Below are 21,763 nucleotides of genomic sequence, written 5' to 3' on the forward strand. Positions count from 1 at the left end.
AATAATTGAGTGCCGTTGTGGATTTACGCATGCAACATAACAGTAAAGATTCAGTGCTGGTCTTAGCACTCACGTAGTTTGAAATCTGGATTGTTTGTTTGTTTTTTATTTCGTATTTCTCAAATAAAGTGCATCTGCACACTCCTCCCAGAACTGATACCAAGTAACACAGTGGTCAATGAATGATATTAAAGGACAAGAAGAAACAAGAAATACGTCCAGCTATACAAACGAAAAAAAAAAACTATATTAGCTTCAAATTTGCCGATAATGAAATTCAAACCTTTTCTTTCATCATAATTGGGCATTATCTTTGGCCTCCATGATTTTGTTTTGTTTTTGTTTTTGTTTTTGTTTTTGTTTTTTGATAGAAGGCGCTGTTAGCCGCCCATAGCTTCTCAGACAGTGGGCAGTATTACCACGCCGTTGTTTACCATCAAACCAGCGAACCATTGTACCACAATGTATGATAATGGATCGCGTACTCACAACTCACAGGCGGGCGAGCGTCAGACCCTCTGAGCAAACGAACATAATTCTACAGCCCATTTAATCTATGCTTATATAGTAAAATCTTCTCATGAGAGAATTAGTTACTTGATCTTTTCCTTTGCAGGCTGCGTTGAACACCGCAGTAATTTGAAGTAGAGAGAATTATGCTAAGAAAATTCGTGGTTGTTGTTGGTGGTGTCTTTTTATGTTATGTTTAGTTTGTGTGCTTTGTTTTGCTTTGTGTAGTTTTTTGTTTTTGTTTGTTTTTGTTTTTGTTTTTGCATATGTTTGCTTAATGAAATCCATGACCGCCGAATGTTGCATCCTGGCAAGGTTACCTGACATGTCTATCCACAATTTTATCTTTGAAACAAATATTACGTCATCCTAGGTGTCAGCTGCTTGTTTCATCCAAGTTTTCCCGATGTCGCGCAAAGACAATATAAGGACTCTTAGTACAATTTGTATTCCTCTGTAAAAGTGCAAGAGCTTAATAATGGCATATTTACAGTTTTTATAAAGTTTAATGATATGTAGAGTTCATTTAAATTCGTTACACATTTTTAGCGATAGTCATCCAAATGCATGAAGTGATGAACTTGTTGCAAATATTAAGAAAAAATAACATCACCAATAGTTTTTATTATATCGCCACTTGTGAAAATATCATACTAAATATAAATATATATTACAGCCCCCCAAAAATGAAAAAGATATAGGCCTATAATTGTAATGATAAAGAGAAGAACGATCTGTATGATAGACGGCAAAAGTACATCTCATGAACAAGCGTTGTCGACTTCACAAGGGTTTATGTTTCGTGAAAGTATAAACTTGGTTATCACTAGTAAAAGGAGAACATGTGTTTAGCTGTGCGTCTTATACTCTCACGGCAAAAGGGTTTATGTTATGAGGGAATACGGGAAAGTCTCCTTTTCTTTCTTTCTACATATTTTTGGTTTTTTATTGTTTTAGATGTATTCATATGCATTCATCTGTGGTTATCTACACTGTAATCGTCACAATGGAATGTTGACTGTATCAAGGCATATTATCAGTTAACTAGACAGTATTTTCGTGTCAGATTTCTAACAAGTAATGGCATATGGACAATGTAATGAAATAGTCTCATGACTTGTTTCCATTTTTTTTTTGTTCCTCTTTGACAACATATGGCAGAATTAGTTTCATGTCACCAAAGTTCACGATCACATGTACACTAAACAAAACCCTCTGGATTATTGGAACAATTCTAAATCAAGAACTATTTCGTACGAAAAGATAATGTTCTTGTACAAATTGTCCTTTTTAAATTCTCCTTTTAAAAGTTCTGATCAAAGGGCCATGTTAAGACATTTGTACATAATTATGTTATAAATGGAAATAGAGACTTTAGTACGCTATAAACTTTGGCATCATGGGCCTCTTATCACTGGATGTAGACATTTTTAGTTTTCTTGCTGTGGGTTTGACGAGCTACACGTGAAAGCATTTCGCCTTTGCGAGATGACAACGCTAAGGTCAAAAGCGCATGTAAAATTGAGTCCGCAAAGTTTTCTATTCTTTTCAGAGGTTCCCCTTCATGTCTATAGTGCACTCGAGATGGTCTTAGCAAGTCCGCATTTCTTGTGTTGATCCCTTGATCCTGACGTTGAGAAGGCGAACGTCCGTCACAGATCGTCGTTTGTTGTTGTTGTTGCAGTTGTTGCTGTTCGGAACATGTCCTTCCTTGAGGAAATGAATTGAAGTACCATCAGACGTCTTCCTGGTGACACTCTCCGTAGAGTTCCTCTTCGAGCTCGACGTCGATCTCGTATCACCGGTAATGAGTCGTTCCGCGTCCCTGCGCTCTTTGCTCGCGTTCGTGACCGTGTTCTTCTGTCCCGCCGCCTGGGAGGAGCTGCGCCGCTGCTTCTCAATGTTGGTGGTGTGGTTCTTGCAGCAGATGGTCCACGACCGTAGCGCCTCTGGGTAGAGGGCGCAGCGAAACAGAAAGATGAAGAAACCCTGCATCGGGTTGATGATGCAGACGAGATAGGTGAAGACCAACGTGGTGCCCTCAACGGCGAAGAAGCCCAGGACCCACGTGATTCCTAGCAGGAATGTGACGCTGAGCGCGCAGCCGATGTGCGTTCTGCGCACGCCCTTCGATGTACCGTGCAGGTCCTTCTTGGTACTGCACACAGTGCGGAGGACCATCGAAAAGACGACGAAGTTGGCGAGGAGAAGCAGACAGCACGGACCCAAGTAGCCCGCGTAGTAAACATAGGGGTTGGTTCTCGATAACATACATCTGTAAAATTAATAAAGATATACAAGTAATGATACAATGATGAAAAACCTATTGCGGTGCCACAAATGCTTTTGTTAGTACGTGTATTTACTATTTCTACTACTTCTGAGTCCACCATTACATTTCTTCCTATTACTACTCCTAATATCACTTGCTACTACGATTTCTACTGCAGTAACTACTACTACTATTTACAAACAATACTACCACTGCTCCTACTTCTACCTTTGCTACAGATGTCATATTTCTACTTGCACTACCACCTTTTGTTGTAATACCTTGTGTTGTAAAATGTAATACTGCTAATTAAAATACCTATATTATACTATTAAGAGCCTACTCCTACTTCTGATATTGGTACTACATCGACTAATAGAATTGCTACTTCCACTGTTGCTATCAGTGACTAACACTATTAAGACTAACACACTTACTTCTATTTCTACTGCTACTACAACAACTCGTGATATTATATACGGTCACTTCTAATACCCCTCCTGTGACTGTTATCATACTACATGTACTCATTTTTCTATTTCAAGTATGATTTTCTTCTTACATGTCGTGGGTCGGGAGATTCCTGTACATGTTGATATCCAAACCGCCAATAATGATCACTGGTAAAGCTGGCAGGCCTGCCGAAAAAAAGGGTTGAAATAGAAAAAAAACAAAACACAAAAATTTATTTACGTTTTGTCATACAGGCTGTATGTCATCGTCACTGATATCTTTCAAAGTGTTATAAGCAATTTTTGATATGATAGAGAAAATGTATACCTTTAAAGACACAATTTGCTTTATCATACAAATTATGTATAATGTATAAAGGCCAATGATATTTCATATGTAATTGTCATCGGTTGGGGCACATCTTTGAACCCTCGTCATTGCTTTGAAACAAAAACTCATCAGTATTTTCACTGGAATTTCTTCCAGGCTTACATGCATATAGGTTCTTGTCAAGCTTATCAAGCAAGATTTATAGAGAATCACGCTGTAGTTTGACATAGAAAGAGATCAGTATACTTAATTGTTTACAGGTGGCTTGAATAGGTCGTTTGTTTGTTGGGGAGGAGATATTGATACATTTTTATGCATTACCAAACCTGTCTTGTAAAAGACAAAATGTATTTGGCCCATGCCAACTATAGAGTTACAATAAAAAGAAGAAACATAGCAAACGTCGAAAGCGCTTGTTCTGAAATGATACACATAAGTAGCAAGAGCAAAGCAGCCAAAATATCATTGTTCTCTTACCCCAGGCAATGATGGCGCCCTTTAGCACAAAGTGGGTAGCGGTGTTTTTGTGAAACACCTGCACCAATGTTCGATACATGTTCACCGCCTCCATGCCCATCCAAAGGAACGTGCTGAGCACCAGGTAATGGAGCAACATAGCGACCGCCTTACACGCCGTGTGATTCTGGTTCACGGGGGGTAAGGTGTCCACGACGAAGGCGACGTTGAGCCCGAGGAGCGAGAAGCTGAGATTGAGAAGGATCTTGCCCGAGGCAGTGCGGCGTAGGATTCTGGACAGAGTACGTGTGAGTGGAAAGGATAATCAACCCAGATGTCGGCCTACTTCCCGGTATAAGTTTCCTATACTGCAAGCGCTCATGTGCTGACGACCAAACACACACGAACATACATCCTTTCATACGTACATATACATACTCGGATAGACATAGGAGCCTATACATAGGGCCTCCGCACATACACACGAACAAGACATATACATGCATACATACACTCAGTACCCCCCCCCCCCCCATATTATCATTTATTACAATATCATACATACATGTATATAGTATCATATACATACACATACATATCTTACCAGTAATTTACATCATTCCAAATATCTTTTCGAACGATACATCTGCCCTTGCTGTCTTTTCTCCTCCTTCTACTCCTCCTCCACCAACTTTAATATCTCTCCCGTTTTGTTTTCTCTCCCTTTAACATCAAACAAACCGTTACCAAATGCTTGCTGCAAAAACTGGCGGGATGCCATTGATTTCATCTGCTAGAGCGTCCTCAGTTAAGTCCATTGGCAATTGGCCTTTCAATAACGTCTTCAATGTACATGTTTCACAGGTCTCCACTGAATTACTTTCGCTGAAGGATGAGCTAATAATGTAAACTTGTTGACTCTACTGTTTCATGCTGTTTCATTACCTTGCATATTGTTCCCTATGGAAAAAAAAAGAATCAGCATCCTGATGTTTTGCGGTGAATTTTTTTGTGATGTTTTGATACGGACGATGTCTTGCATTAAAGTATTATCATCATTATTTTAATGATGATATACAAATCAAAGCAACATGAAGGAAAAATGTGCGACAAGATCTTGCTACCAGATGACTTTGAAAAGACAGACACTCCACTACTTCGTTTCGTTTATTTAATTTCCAACACATATGATCATATTGTGTGTGTGTATATATATATATGTATATATATATACATATATATATATATATATATATATATATATATATATATATACACATTGTACATATATAGTGCGCTTAGAAACATCCGTATTAAGCGCCTTATAAATGTATTGTATTACTATAATAATCACAACATTTGAATGCACATATATTAATGATACAACAATGCAATGAAAAACAAACAATGAACCATAGCACAAAATACAATTTTATCAAGACAAATACAGGGGGGAAGTGGTTGGCAATGAAGGGGACTGCTAAAAAAAACAGAGCTTGTAGTCTGCAGTCCCCTCATAAAAAAAAATGTAGTTACAAAACTGACAAAACAAGGAAAAGAAAGTAAAGTAAGACACAGACGAAGTACACACATACAGACACATTAACAAACACGTACCATAATACACGTGCCTGCAGTGTTTGAGGACAATTTGCGAAAGTAAACAATAACCCTCAAAAATTATTTGCTTAAAACAAGTGAATTTGAGATAACAGAAGGCGACGTTTCATCAAAGGCTATGAAACCGAAAGTGACAAATTTTCCCGGTATCCCCTACCACCCCCCCCCCATTCCTCCGCAAGGGCTATTCAAGGAAGAAAGATGCGGATTCCACTTACTTGAACACGGAGTAGGTGAGAATGGTAGCCGAGAGCCCGATGATGGAGCAGGCTGTCCCGAGGTGAGAGATGATCTTGAGTGGCAGATGGTGCTTTTCGGGAATAGGATTGGAGTATCCGGTATCCTGGTAATGACACGTTAACAGAAATCAAGAGTGTTTGCAAACAGGCAATCTATTATGCTCCTGGCGTTCTATTCACCTGCGTTTGTTTCTGTTCTACGGTTTTCTTGTGGTCATCTCTTTTAATAGCATACTGGTATCTTCTAGCTAGGAGGTACCTTCTTGTTATGACTAATGGATACTGTGAAGTTTTATAATAGTACATAAACATGTAAATGTTAATGGTCCCTAGCACGGTGCAGAACAGAGTAAAGGCGATGTGTAGATGTGTTTCCTCTTCCTGTTTTTTTCCCCAGTGAATTCATTTACAGAGACAACTTGCAGGGAAATCAATTAAAGGAACAAGTCATAAAATAGAAGTTCACGTTCATATGCATGTGAATTGAGAGATTGCAGCAATGTTAATAGAACACATCGGTGAGAGTTTGAGGAGAATAGGACAATCCATTCAAAAGTTATGAATTTTTGAAACTTTAGTGTCGCCATCGCTAGATGAGAAGATTACTACAGCTTGTGATGTCACATGCGTAGAACAATATAAAGAAAATACAAAGAAAATTTTACATATTTTCATTTTTCTCGCATAACAAAGGAACACTGGACTTGCCTCTTTCAGAAAGCAGGTGGAATAATACCACCCTTAACATACTTACGTCAGTGACAAGTCAAGGGAATGTATACTTTATAAAAAAAGAAATTATGTGAAATTCTCTTTATATTTTCGTTATATCGTTTTACGCGTGTGACATCATGCACTGTAGTAGTCTTCTCATCCAGTGACTGCGCAGAAACTTCAACAATTCATGACTTTTGAACAGATTGTCCGATTTTTCTCAAACGTCACTGACGTTTTCTACTAATATTACTGCATTCACTCTAATACACATGTACATGAAGGTGAACTTGCCCCTTTAAGATAGCTCTTAAAAGTTGTAAGTGGCGGCGGCACTGTACGGATGTTTGAGTAACATGGGATGAACAGGTGCACTGTATGTTCGGAGCAAACAAGTGCAGACTCGAACATGTGAAATATAACGACGACATTAATTTTATTTCTTTCACAGCTGCCACCCCACCCCCCCCCCCCACTTCCTCACCTCAGAGTCGCCAGAAATTCAAAGCAAGATGCATGTCTTGGTCTAAGAAATCCCACAGCATAAACGAATGTAGAAAGAACAATCCTCTTCAAAAACCAGTATGATTACTTTTTCAGGTAAAATAGTCGGTGTACTTACAGGCACAATGTGAGCAGTACATGAAATGAGAATTCGTGCGTTGTCAACAGCCTGACTGTGTTAATGCGTAATCACAATGGAAAACTTGCCAATCAAGTGGTTCTCGCTTTGAGTTTTAATGTATTCATCTATTAAATGAAAATCTCACGTGTAAGACGGGACGTGTCTTTGTAAAAAAAATGTGAAGACATGAATTATTCAGCCAGAGAGCCCTCTGGCTTCTCGAATCTTCTTCTTCTTCTTCTTCTTCTTCTTCTTCTTCTTCTTCTTCTTCTTCTTCTTCTTCTTATTATTATTATTATTATTATTATTATTATTATTATTATTATTATTATTGTTGTTGTTGTTGTTGTTGTTGTTGTTGTTGTTTGTGTAATACCTCTCCTCTTCATATTAGCGAGCTTTAGATCTGCGACGCGAACGCTAAGACGACGTAGCGTCCCGGGTTGAACAATGAAAACAGCTGTCTCGCGGTTGTGCAGACCACCATCTTTTGCCTAATCAACGTCGTGATCTTAGCGATAGGGTCGCAGATCTGAAGCGCGCTATCATTCATTCATGTAGCTATTTTCAGCAGCAGCAGCGTTAAGATATTTAGTTCAGGAATCTCGATGGTTTCACGCGGAGCGATAAACAAGAGAAACCGAAATCGTGACGCACCTCTAACTATCAAAACGTCTTTGAAAACTTCTTATCCCAATGGCAGGTGCATTGGCAGAACGTCGGGGAGAAAATATGCAGCGAGAATACGGCGGTCATCATGAGATCTACGAAAACGGATATGGCAAGCGACGGATGGGCATTTTCCATTATTTTTTTTTTTATTGCTCTTATTTACTGGCACCATCTCGGTGCTTGTCATGACCCCGCATTTCAAAATTGTTTTCACTGCAATCGCTCCTTTCTCTATAAACACACATGAATAATCATGAAGCATATATCGTTAAGATGCGTCGGGAAACGCAGGTTCCCCTTGTTTGACACGTCATTCTGTATGTGCGGAAAAAGAGGCGTGTAATTGCATCGCAAGTGGAGAACCTATACGGGCCGAGCCTTTTCATCATTTCACTTTGGATTTTCTTTTTCTCTCTGTCTTTCTGTCTTGGGCCTCTTTCAAGGCCGTATGAAGGGGGTCTTGTCGACTCGGGCAACTTATCTGTGTCGAAGCAATATCCGAGGGAATACTTATTATCACCCTCGCTCCGAGAGGAGTGGATGTACAAATAACTGTAATGCGTTTCCTGAAATTACGTGATACACCCTGAACCCGTGGGAAGTTGGATGTCATGATAAATGAGACCAAACATCTTACTGGCTCGATATTTACTGCGGACTCTAGTCACTACGGGCGTGATATTTACAGCGGACCCGAGCTCTCACATTTCTCCGTGGAGCTTAACCTTTACAGGTATCCGTTGTCATGAAACCTAAAAGCCCGGGTCAAAATGTTCCTGTCTGTAATAAAGGAAGAGAAGATTATGGGGAGGAGAAAAAGAAGAGGGAATTATAAGACGAAGGGTGGCTTGGCAAAGACAGATAGATAACAAAAGGTAGAATGACAAGCTGAAGACATTAAAAAAAGGAAGGAAGACAGGAGAGTGTAAAGACGACACGAAAAAGACAAACGGAGAAGGGCGACAGACAAAAACGCAATAGATATGATCTCAAAGAGTGACATGATAAGACTTGTAGGAACAGCAGAAAAGAAAATGTTATTGTGTCACGACTAATGCAACTCACGAGTTTGCAAATCCGCCCATGACAAGCTAGTTCCCCCCAATGAGCCGGGCTTATCTCGAGTGGCAGAGATGGACGAGCCGCCGTTTCCTCCGGCGATATGTTCACCCTGACGAATCGACGGTCTCGGTATAAGAATTGATTAGGCGAGTGAGTCGTGGATGGGAATGAGGCGTACAGTAGAAGCAGCAGAACGAATTGATTTTGCGCTTCATTTTCAGACCGGGGCTCGCGTAATCGCTTCTATATAATCGAGTTGATCATGGCACGTAATTCACCGTCGTTGTAGAGTCAAAAAGAAGGGAGACAGACAGACAGACAGACAGACAAACAGACAAACAGACAGACAGATAGACAGACAGAAAGACAGATAGACACACACAGAGAGGAAGAGAAAGAGAGGGAGGTTGAGGTTTGCTGAAGATAGTCTGCTTGATACGTTGATTTACCCGTAATGTATATCTGCTTCGTCTGTATATAGGGAAGTGTACAGCAGGCTCAACTACATACAATACCATTTTCCGGTCCAACTTTTCGCTCTCTTCATCTCATATACGGACATGAAACATTGATTACCATTTCAGAACTGTCGAGAACGAATCCCTTGAAATGTGTTTTTTTTTTCCAAAAGGGAGATAGGACTTTTGACTCCACAAAAACTGGTAGAATCATACCGAACATAATCTATTCATTCATGCCATCTTATTCTCCAAATGAAATATATGACGACTGCGACATTTTTTATATAGTATAGTGACGGTATTTTTACACTTTTAATTGACATCTGATAACCATTGAATCATTCAAGACAGTTCTCTTTCCTGAACCCTTTCGCACGTCAGTTTATAATTCAATGTTCTATTTTCATTACGCTGTCATTTACGTAACCCGAATGCTATTTTATACGCACGCACACTTTTCGCTGCAATAGAAACGAGGTATTATGCATTTTGCATACTTAAAAATTGCGCTAAACAATGTTGCGTGCAAGCAACACCGGACCATTATCTTAAGGCATGACCAAAGATAAATAAAAACCTCTAATACCTGGGTTAATCGTCAATGAAAAGTGAAAAAATGCGATGAATCAAGATGCTATCTTACCAAGATGACAGCAAAATAGGTTAGGTGATCTGAGGAGCACTTGGTCTTATTGGAGTCAGACGAAATCACCGAAAGACCATCACGATCCCACCGCTTTTCTGGAGAAATTAAAAAAGAAGGAATTCTCATCCGCATAATTTCATATTGACATTCTGAAGATTTGATGTTTTTTGTTTATGTGTATTTTTTTTCTTCAAGGTTTAATGGACATACAGAAGGGAGAGACCACATCTCATTTACTTTGATTGTTGTGACATTCAAACGAAATGTATAAGACAACAAAGAGAGAGAGAGAGAGTGCCGCAACAAAGCGAACTTCTCAAAACGGGTACAGTGCAATCATCGAGAAAGCAACAGAAATTAACAACCATTTAAATCAATCTTAATCGATCTCTGCTGAAGCATTCCTTGACTTTACAAAATGAAGTTTATTCAAGGTTATTCATTCTGTATTCCTGCTGTCAATGAAACTAAATAAAGAACGCAGAACAACAACTCAAATTGTCCGTTTCTTGCTTGTCACAGGATTTTAATATACACGACAAAGGAGCCCCCTACCCTACACACACACACATACACACACACACACACACACACACACACACACACACACACATTACACATCCACGTTAGCCGTAGCGTCCATTCCATTCATGCCGTATCGTGGAAGTAGAATGATATAATATATCAATAGTGTTGGATGTCAGGTTGTAAAGGGGTGCAAGATGGGGCAATGTTTCTTTTAGACTGTGTGGGGGGGGGGCGCAAATACGGAGATTAAAACAACCTTTCTCTTCTCTTACGCTCAAGAAGAACGAAAAAAAAATATTGTGTTTACTCAAGTCATGGCGTCAACTCGAAAAACTGAAGATAAAACTGAAAGCACTATATACCCTTGATATACTTTTTAAAAACCCTATACAAACAAGGAAGCGTGCAATGTTTGCTCTTTAAATTTTTATCTTAACAGTAAGTCAGAAGAAAAACATGTAGGAAAAGGATTAGACAACAGGCCTCAACACATTACATGTTGTCTGTATGCCATCATTATCTTCCTCGCCAGAAATTTGAGATGCTTGCACTCAATTTTCATTCATGCAGAGTCCGAGATCCTCCCGGCGTTTTCTTTATTCGGCGTGGCTATATCGTCAATCTTTACGACTCCAGCAGTCATGGGCGCCTCATGAGTCAACTGTGCTGTTATGTTCTGTTATGTTCTTTTATGGTTTGCTCTTGTCTGAGAGTCAGAGTTTGCTGTCTAAACACCGAACGTTCTACTTTTATTTGGATGATACCATTAAAAAAAAATAAGTAAAAAAGCAAACAAGCATATTTTGAGTAAATCTAGATATTATCACCAATTTCGTCTTCCACATCATAGCTAAATTGGCGTAAATGTAATACTTTTTTTGTCATTTGTACAAGTGGACAAATAAAACAAACCGGAACTGAAACAGAAAACAAAAACGACTGATTTATGAGAATCGAAAGTGCAATAATGAAAGATCTATCAATATCGGACATAAAATGAAAGAGAACTGGACTTTCTGAGCTTAACTTGATTTTACGCAAAATTATATTGGTGATCGCAGTGATAACCATCAAATCAATGCAGGTTAGAAGAGGCGACGTCTTTTGTACTTGTTTGGTTACAAAAAAAGGTTATAAAATCACTCAGCATCTATATAAAACCATCCCCTTTGAGTTCAAAACTTCGAATTTTATGCGTGAGCTGTCCTTGTGTATTGGCGGTTATTTTCTAGATAAGCCAAATTCGAAATCTGCGAACGTACGAAATGTACTCACCGGTTTCATTCCAGTACACGCAGGTATAATTCTTGTCATCCTGTAAGCAAGAAATGAAACACAAGTCAGACTAGTTGCAAAGTGTAGCTGCAGATCAAATGCATCGATTAGATACAGCGCGTTATCGACCACGGTTTGGTTACCTGGAATAATGACTGCTTGAAAATGATTATCCACAAGCACTACAATACCATTTCTCAATACTCGCTGCCATAGTTACAACATAATGATATTATCTCTCATAAAGGCTTTATACGCCATAAAGTAGTTTTTCGAGATTTTTGCTGCTATCATAGGCCTCTGTAAAGAAAAGAAAGAGACATAAAGAGAGGCATTTTTCCCTTTCTTTTGCCTTTGCTCTAGTTCCCTGGTTTTTTAGTCCACACATTTTTTTCTTTTTTACGTCATGGCTCGTTAAACGAGATGACCGTTATTCATGAGTTTGGACTAAGAGTGTCATTTTCCAGGGTATTATCCAGGCTCGTTAGATGACCATAATTCATGAAGTTTAGACTTGGAAGTGTTGCTATCCAGGGCACCCTCTTAGCCTTCAGCACTGCTGATCCGGAAGATTCTGCCGCCATCATCACCACAGGCGTGCAGTGCTATAGGTACCTATTTCTATCCTACACCAAGTCCTGAGTGAAAGGGGTCATCGTAAGTGCAATATCTTATCTATGGATGTACGCATTGTGATGGATTTGAATCCAGGATATTCTGTTCGAAAGCCTAATGCCTTACATCCACTATACCACACGCAGCGCTAGCTGGTACCTTTGCGTTACACCTCATTCACAGCAAAGCACATAATCGCTGCTCTTTTGAATAAGTTTCATGGACACATAGTAAACACACGACGTAAGTCATCCATGCATCAAAGCACATGCACGCACACACACACACACACACACAAACAAACAAGTGAGTAATCTTATAAAATAAATCATTCATTTTAATTCTCGAACATGTTGAAAGTGCAAGCTATAAAAACGATATTACTTTTTCCGACAAATAGGTTTGTCACTTCCGAACATTTAACGGAAAAAAAAAAAACTTAACACATCAAGCCATTACATACATCACATAAATAAGAAAAACACATCCATATTCTAATTCATCATAAAACAGTCGAATGGATTGGTAAAATATGCAAGCATCAACCACGATGCTGCCTTAAATTCACTTTCCTTGACCGTACAAAGTACCCTGTTTCTGTATATTATTATTTTTCCGGACCTCCTGATTGCGTTCCCGCTATTCCGTGAGTTAATAGAATAATATTTCTGCAATAAATGCGATAGGATACGCCTCGCTTGATTCCATCGGGTAATCGCGTAAATCCAGGGGCTTTTGGAGGATGCTTAATGGAAGCTATGACGTCATTGTGGATCATGGATACAATAAATTCTCTTTCCTTCGGTTTACACTCAGAGAAGTCGTAAAAAAATTCAAGTACTCTGGAATGCCACGAGGCATGGTTGTACATCATTAAACTTAAAAGTGGTTTTTAATTGCAAAACCTTTAGGACGAATATCGGATATTGTCGTGTAATGAATAGAATATACAGACACTCGGGAGACTTTCAATGAACTTGTAGTTAAGTGAAACTGACAGAGCTCGGCTGGCATTTATGATGAATCCGATGTCATCGAAAGAATGTGAGAGTTATGAATCGAGAGTCATAACATGACTGCTGTTAATACCATCAGACAAATTAGATATCATGGATCTGACTGTATACAAGAGTGCAATGAAGCGTCTTCGCACAGTCCATCATACATGCTTGTTGTTGTTGATATGACATGGGAATTGCCGATTGTGTGAGTTGATGAGCTAGTGCTGTGAACGCACTGCATTGTGGATGTATATTAACACGCTCCTCATCTACCCAGTGTACTGCAATCAACATCCTGCCAATAGTTATTTGATGACAACTGTCGGACAATCTCAGACAATGTTCATCGCTGATCCTTATTTTCCCGTTTCTTTAATCAGTAGGGATGAAATACATAAGTATATTCATTTTGTATTATAATTATTGTATATATATATATATATATATATATATATATATATAATATATGCATACATGTATGTATTTGTACATACTGTATATATATATATATATATATTCATATATATACATGTATACCTGTATATATACACATACACATGTGTGTGTATGTGTGTGTGTGTGTGTTCATCTGTCTGTCTGTCTGTCTTTCTGCCTCTCGGTTTCTCTGCTGTGAAAATAATCGTATTAAATGTCTTAACCATTAGTGTGTATACGTGATGAAGTGTTGCAATCTTCTATGTATCCCGACAGAAATGTTGGCATCTTTATCAATGTACTTGATCATCTCCTGAAATCGATGCCGTTTTCAATGGCAAATTAATGTAACGCGAACGGTATGACTGCTTCCAACACATATTTGTGCTGCCTTTTCAATCAAGTATAAAACTTGTACGTTTCCCCAAATTTGTCAGAAGCGTTCACTATACCAATTTAACCATTCCTTTTTGTTCCTTCTCCTACATTGTTATTTCTTTTTTCCACCGGAACAGTACGCAATCACAATTAATGCGGGTAATCCATACAAAGTAGAACAGATCAAACACAATTTGCTCCCGCCAACAAAGTTGGTTACTTGATTTAGGTGGTACGAGTCGTATAGTATTTGCTGTATATTCTGGGAAATCTCCTGCGAGAATTGTAGAAGATGTTGAGAAGATCGTGATCAAAAACAACAGACGTGAAAATGAAATTGACTCTTGAGTCTCTGGAGAGAGAGCGTACGGCGACATTTTACTTGTATCTTTGCCCGCAACCCCTATATGCAGGCGACCTGGATATTATCTGGTAGGGAGATTCTGGACATGTGTTTGTATTTCAAAACAAAGTTATGCGAAGAAATGGAATTCCAACTGCGACCATCGACCATTTTGCAAATAAGAACAACAACGTCACTTTCTTGCTGTATTGTTAAAAAAAGGGTTTAACTCTCCTCTTTACATATTCAATTCAGATTGGCACCGAAAAAAGCGGGTAAATTCAATGACGTCCTGTTGGCTTTAGACTCATGGTGCTGTTTCAGGTTTGCCGCCTCACGTACTCTTTTGAAGATTGCAGGTAATCATCACTGAAAGCATGCCAAGCAGGGTGAAGTTAAGAAGGTATTTCTCGTCTTGATGAGTGCATAATTTCCATATTGTATCTTTATTCATTAAAAAAAAATGACCTGGTATTTTATTTTCTGAACATCTTGTGTTTTCTTTTCTGAGTATCTTAAATGCTGAATAATATTTTAATCACAAATAGAAGTAATTCAAAGGTGGGTCTTGATAACCCGGCATGCAAGTAGGGTATAGTGACGCAACCTATGCATGCAGTTTGTTCTTATTAATTCATTTTATACTATGACACCAAATACACATGCGTCATCCCTCCACGACAACAACAACAACAACAACAACAAGAACAACAACAACAACAACAAACTATTTGCTAACAAGGGAGAAATAAAATGAAACGAAAAAAGTAAAAAAAAAAACATGACTTGATCTTTGATGAACAGAGTGAAGCAAATAAAAAATTATTAGAACTTCAGCAAAACTATACCTAATTTGAGAAAGTTATGGAGTAACTACGCGCTTGAAATATTTCAGCACAATGATAGTGATCAAAATCATATAGTATGCAAATTGGCTGATGTGTGATCGTAACATCGCCCAGTAAGTCTCCCATTGACCCATACGTTCATATCTTCATTAGATAGCTATAGAGAAAATAAACTCTTAAAAGAAAAATCCAAATATTCTTCACATCAAATGATTTGATGAATACTTAAGCAATGATGTCTATTAAAGGGAGAGGCATATACTTCCTAGATTATCGACGAAAAAGCTTGATCGAGATGATTTTGTGGGCAGCAGATGACTTCGCTGCCCTATCTGACAACATTAAAGATTGGAACCTTTAATGAATTTTCGTAGATCAACTTTCAATTGTTTTGTTGTTCATGCCCCACGATTATGAAACTGCAACCATTGTGTTTGCTTAATTTTTCTTGATCACAATAAGAACACGGTGTGAAATTTTTATTCGAGCTGGAGAGCACCGCTCTTTTTTTTTTAAATTGATAAGAGGATTAGATGCAGAAAAATAAAGTGCACGACTAAGCATCATAGTCCCTCATTTACGTCATCATTTACAAAAGGTATCTCAACACAAAGGAATTCCTGTTCGGACGTAAACGAAAAAAAAAAGAAAACCCGAGAAGGTTTAGACATAATGATAAAGAGAGAGAGCGAGGGGGAAATGTGCAAAGAGAAAAAGCGATATGATACAAGGAGAAATCGATTTAAAAAAAAAAAGCTACGAAGATGTGAAACATGCAATTGCATGAATACACTTACACTAACCCATTTTCGCAAATTCAAATACATTGAATGTTTTCCCCCTCTGTAAATTCATTTGCACACTGTCATGAGACAACTTGCTCGTAGTTCCATTTCAGATCAATGCACACACATTAAAGCGGGTTGACACACCAAACATAAACATACATTTTCATACCCAGGCCCCCTAAAGAAGGCGAACGTTTTACATCGCCCATCATGTGATATCGTGCAAAACATGACTGTATTGGAAGCAAACAGTTCACACGAATATGTTTTTTTTTTCGAATGGTCCATAGGAGGTTACAAGCTTTTAAATCCTAAAATATCGCCATTCCGAGGTTTGAATAGTTTTCATGTATGCATACAAACATGAAATATTGATGCACCGTCATGTCACGTGACAGTAGGTCCTACTGACATGGCTAGACACGCATTAGTTTTGATGATTTCAGCAGGGTTATTACATTTTTTTAAATCAAACACACTTCTTGCGGTGGTGCTAACGTACACAATGATACTAACCCCTCTCGTTTTAGATGAAATATGACAAAAGTACCCAGTACCAAATGCAATTTTTATAATACAATGACACATTTCTTCCATCTTCCTTCAAATAACACGGAGTTTTGCATATTCTACGACATTTCTTCAGCTTGAGTAAATTCTGAAGTTACGTTGAAGATGAAAGGTGTGGTAATAATCGTGTGTACATTGCTCGCATTTGTGTTCTGTGGCATTGACAGTGTATGGTTATTAAATCAACAACAGCAACGAAACAAGAATATTGGAAATCTACTTTAGATGTTAACACACTTTGTGACTAGCGAACTGCTGCCTTTGAAAGCAGTACTTTAACGAATCTTTGCATTATACATGGGGGAGGAAGGCATATGGCACTGTTATTAGTCATGAAGGCTCACACAAGGGAGCAGCCGTAATGCGCACGCGTTTAACCACGTCAGAATACAAACGCGCACGATCTATAAAAGCCACCAAAATGTGACCACATTTTCCACTCCAGATACACTACAAAACAACATGAGAAAAATAAAACGTATTAATGGTTCCAATACGGTTAAATGCGGGCCTCTACTAGATCTATCGAATGGACAATAATATGGTTTTGTCTGAATGCAAATTAGTGCCATACAACTCCAACACAACATTTTTGAGATGTTCATCCTCAACCCGATCCTCAATTCCTTGTAACACAAATACACACGCGCACACATGCAGGAAATGAAGACACACTCGTAGTCAAACTGACACACCACACCCAGTCATTACCTTTATGAGGGTAATGATTTGTTGCTCGTTTCAAAAGGGACTGTCTGCCAGTCAAATTTTTCTTGGATCAAATTTTGACAGATATGAGGCATATTTTGGCAAGGGTCCTCGCAGTGAATAACTTGGAACATAAACCAGTTCTGCTTCGTGGTGAGGACTATAGAATGCACATTGATTTCCATTTTCCGCTCATTGCAAAAATGAGGCAAACATTTCGGACACTGAAAACGGAAGGTATCTTTCTTGAAATGACGTTCTCTAACTGAACATAATAATCAATTGTAGGAATTTCATACTCAGTTTTGTTCAGAGAATTACGTTATAAGATGTGTTTGCATCTATAACGTCAATTTTACATTCTTTTCCATCGAAAATTGTCTCCCTTAGTATCTCTATTAAGTAAATGTATAGGTCATCTCATAGTGAATATACTTTTTATGTCATCTGTTGTTCACCGTTGAATTTATTGTAGTTCAGTAAATATGACCAGGCCTCAAGTCACCTGCCGGCTGCCGGCTGCCGGCTGCCGGCTGCCTCTCATAGGCACAGCAGTTTGTATCCATATCCTTCGGAGGAAACAAACAGCCTTTGATCTCGTGGTTACCTTCCTATAAAGCATTCATGTTTGCTTGGCGAATGCGTAAAACAACAGTCATAGTTCAGTTCCATTCATTACCTTAGCAGACATCAAGATGATAGATATCAATACTTAGAAACGTCATTCGTACATTCCAACAAAGGGTCCATTCAAAAGTTACACCGAATGATTGAGATTCATGCTTACCAGTGGACTTGGCACCTCGTATTCTATCGGTACAGACAGTCCTTTGACCTCGTGTCCTATCACATCTGCCGATACGATATACTGCTCGTCTGGATCGATAGCGGTTTCTTTCTCACTCTTTCGAGGAACGAATAGTTTGCTGTTCTTCAGTGCTGTGAATCGCATTCGTACGTCCTTGCGAGCAGCAACATTCCTTGTTAACAGCTCCGGAGGGAGTGAGATAGTCACGCCCTGGAAGGGGGGGGGGGGGGGCAGAAAACAAGTATGTAATTGATTGTGGTATGGGTTTAATCAATGTCATCACCCCTTTCATCATTTTCATCCTCTCTAGTGTTATGTTTGGTGATTGGTGAGGAGAAATAGTGTCATAAAACTTTTGGAGGACATAATGAAATAGAGACGTACCAACCGCGGAGGCAGACTATAACATGATAATAATAATAATATGCAGTTCGGGAAATCACGATAAAAATTTTGAACAGGTGAATGTATAAAAGTGCTGTGACACCCCTAGACACAGGCGCACCAATCCTTGCACGCCTGACTTGAATTGGTCTTGACATAATGCTCCTACTTTTAGCTATGACGTGCAGCCGAGAATGTTCCGCTGCTTCCGAGAACAAAGGGTATCGTGGCGCCCATCCGAAAAGTTCGCCGGAAGGCGTGCTCTGTGTCACAGGACCCTCCTGTGCTAACAAAAGATACTGTACCCTACTCGTTATGTATCAGGCAGGAGTGGTATGTAGACTGAAGCGGACGACAGAGACAAGAACGAAAACGAAAACCCGCTATAAGGTTAGTAAAGTGGGGAAGCCAATATCATAAGAACTGAGGAATGGATAATGATATGTCAGAAGTGTTTTCCTGTAACATGAACTTTTCCTTTTTTTTACTAAAAAAGAAGGAGAAGATGCACGTCATTGATAAAATCTATACTACGATGCACTCAGATGATTACTTAAGACAGGAAGTTTTCCCTAGCAATTTTGTAGATAAAACGAATGCATAAAATTCTTACGGTTAAAACCTTTACCTTTTAGATTTTAGTTTATGACAAATTGCATATTCCTTGACCATTTACTAGATGATTCTGTTGCAAAATTTAACAATTCTTCACGCCTTGGAGTACGATGTCTACAATAAAAAAAAAACACACCTTTTTTTTTTGGGGGGGGGATTACAGTTCTGAGTGGACGGAACATGAAATTTCATCAGAATTTAACACATTCATGTATACTTTCATCGATTTGTCTGATTTCTTGCAACCCTCCAAGAATGTTTTACTAATCTTTCTACACACATACACACACACACAATGTCATATATATGAGATAAAAACCTTGCCATTTTAGGTTTTTATCACATATCTATATAAATGTGTGTGTGTGTGTGTGTGCGTGTATTTGTGTATTGATGTATGAGACAGATACAATACTCGGGTTGAGGGCAGCATTCTGTGCAATGCATTTCTGTGCACCTTAAACGTAATGTTAGAGAACCTGCTTGCTTTCTCTGTTGTTTTTTTTTACATGTATTTGCTGTGTCTTAAGGCATGAAGCACACATTTACAGTGATCTGTGTTACAGGCAAAAATCTTTCAGTAATTCTCACCTCAATCCATTGACCTATTTTTATTATGAAAAACAAAACAAATGCAATACCCTCTTGTCCAAGACAAATGATGCGAGTGACGTCATGTTCTGTAATCGGAAATGCAGCCTCATTAAAGCGCTCAGTAATGAGGTTATTGCTCGGGGCTATATGGCGCAATCAAGAGTTAACTAACACAGAGTGCCATTAATCCAAATTGCAGTTGGGTCCTTTAAGGTTGGGATGCGTCGTTGAAACGCAAGATATTAAAAGGCAGTCAGCTGCCTTAAGGGATCGCTATACTTGAGTGGAAGGAATGAGAATGGAGATCGTATATAGTATCGTCAAATTGTCTATAGGAGCAATTACAAGTAGCATTCTTTAACCACGTTGTTGCTGCTATTGCAAATCCGATTAAAGGAAATATGCGATAAAAATGCATACATGTTGACTTGTATATTGATTGATAATATTTCGATCCCCACTTTTTTGATCAAAAGACTATCTAAACAGATGGCATATAATGTTCATCATGACTGTTCTACTATTTTTCTTCAGATTACTTGGATACGAGCACCAAAAACCTTCGAAGACAACAATTCTGTCAGGGGCATCATCCGTCAATCACTGGTGACATACTAATTTGATTAACAGAAGACATTGGAATCAATACACCTTCTCCTTTGATAGACTGAGCGTCCTTGCGTTTTTCTCTGTAGGGCCTACAGTGTCTTTTGTCAGTTTGTTAGTCATATCAGTAACATGGAAACATGCTATACACTTATGCTCAGTCTAAGGGACGGTGCACTCCAATGTCTCAAGTGTTTATCGCATTAGTACCTGAGCAATGATTGACAGATGATAACATTGGCAGAATCTTGGTGTGAAAAATTTTGCGGGTGTATGCAAGAAATCTGAAGAAATAATCTCATCAAAATCATTATAATAACAACACCAATGTAATCATATAAAATATCATATATTATATGATATTTTATATGATTACATTGGTGTTGTTGTGGGTATCATGAATAAACACAAGTCAACATGCATTTGCATTGCAAAGGTCCTTTAAATGTTTGTGGCGTCTCTGTGTTTAGCTTTATTACTAAACATTTCATTTAGCTTTGTAGATGTATATGCTACATTCTCTGCATGATGCTGTTGCTGATGGTCTTTTTTATCAACAGGCAGCAGACCTATCAATCACTACTTAGCCTCCAAACAAAGGATCTGCAAGTAAACAATGTCTGAACGTATGATGACGTCCCTTATGTTTACGTTTTCATAATCTACATAAAACCTTTTATCGTGTTACTTATCCTGACCAACAAAACAAAGCTCTCAAAGTTGATAGCTGCCTAAAACTGAAGTGTCACAAAAGTAGGTCAATGACATTAACAAAACGATTTCCCCTGACATCTGTTAGCTGTACCTAAATACAACTAAAGGAATATAATATGTTTATACTGTTTTCGCTTCTCTTTGAAACAAATCCGCAACATCAATAAGAAACACACACACACAAAGATAGATGGACCGAACTAAAATCCTGTATCGAGCGTCTAAGCTTTTAAACGAGTTTGCCGATGACATATCCAAGAATCAAACGTGAGGCGACAGCCGCTCGTTAAAGAACTGTTGTAAAAAAAGCGGTTGGTCAACTACTAGCTGTTATCATTTCAATTTGTAAGAGATGATCATTCAAGGACTGTCTGGGAGAGAAAATAGAAATTTAAAGGCATTCAATAAATTCCAATTCTTACGTCGTACTCGACGAGTTCACGCGGCCCGAAGACCGAGTTTTCCCCCATAACAGGTTTCGCTTCGATAGGCT

At 38.6% G+C, this 21,763-nt stretch overlaps 1 protein-coding gene across 1 annotated transcript in view; it reads right to left on the reverse strand.

The window, feature by feature from the left end:
• Window positions 1-2,100: 2,100 nt before the first annotated feature.
• Window positions 2,101-21,763, reverse strand: part of LOC139709027 (adhesion G-protein coupled receptor G6-like) — a 101,908-nt gene continuing 82,245 nt past the window's right edge. The window contains exons 6-12 of the mRNA XM_071620995.1: window positions 18,337-18,567; window positions 11,864-11,903; window positions 10,058-10,155; window positions 5,860-5,984; window positions 4,043-4,314; window positions 3,345-3,420; window positions 2,101-2,785 (exon numbers count right to left, since the gene is read on the reverse strand). Coding sequence (XP_071477096.1) covers window positions 2,101-2,785; window positions 3,345-3,420; window positions 4,043-4,314; window positions 5,860-5,984; window positions 10,058-10,155; window positions 11,864-11,903; window positions 18,337-18,567 — 1,527 coding nt within the window. The remainder of the gene's footprint in view (window positions 2,786-3,344; window positions 3,421-4,042; window positions 4,315-5,859; window positions 5,985-10,057; window positions 10,156-11,863; window positions 11,904-18,336; window positions 18,568-21,763) is intronic.

Source organism: Diadema antillarum, unplaced genomic scaffold (genome assembly GCF_040938485.1).
Source record: "Diadema antillarum isolate AM-2024a unplaced genomic scaffold, OU_Dant_1.0 seq00001400_RagTag, whole genome shotgun sequence".
Taxonomy (NCBI): Eukaryota; Metazoa; Echinodermata; class Echinoidea; order Diadematoida; family Diadematidae; genus Diadema; species Diadema antillarum.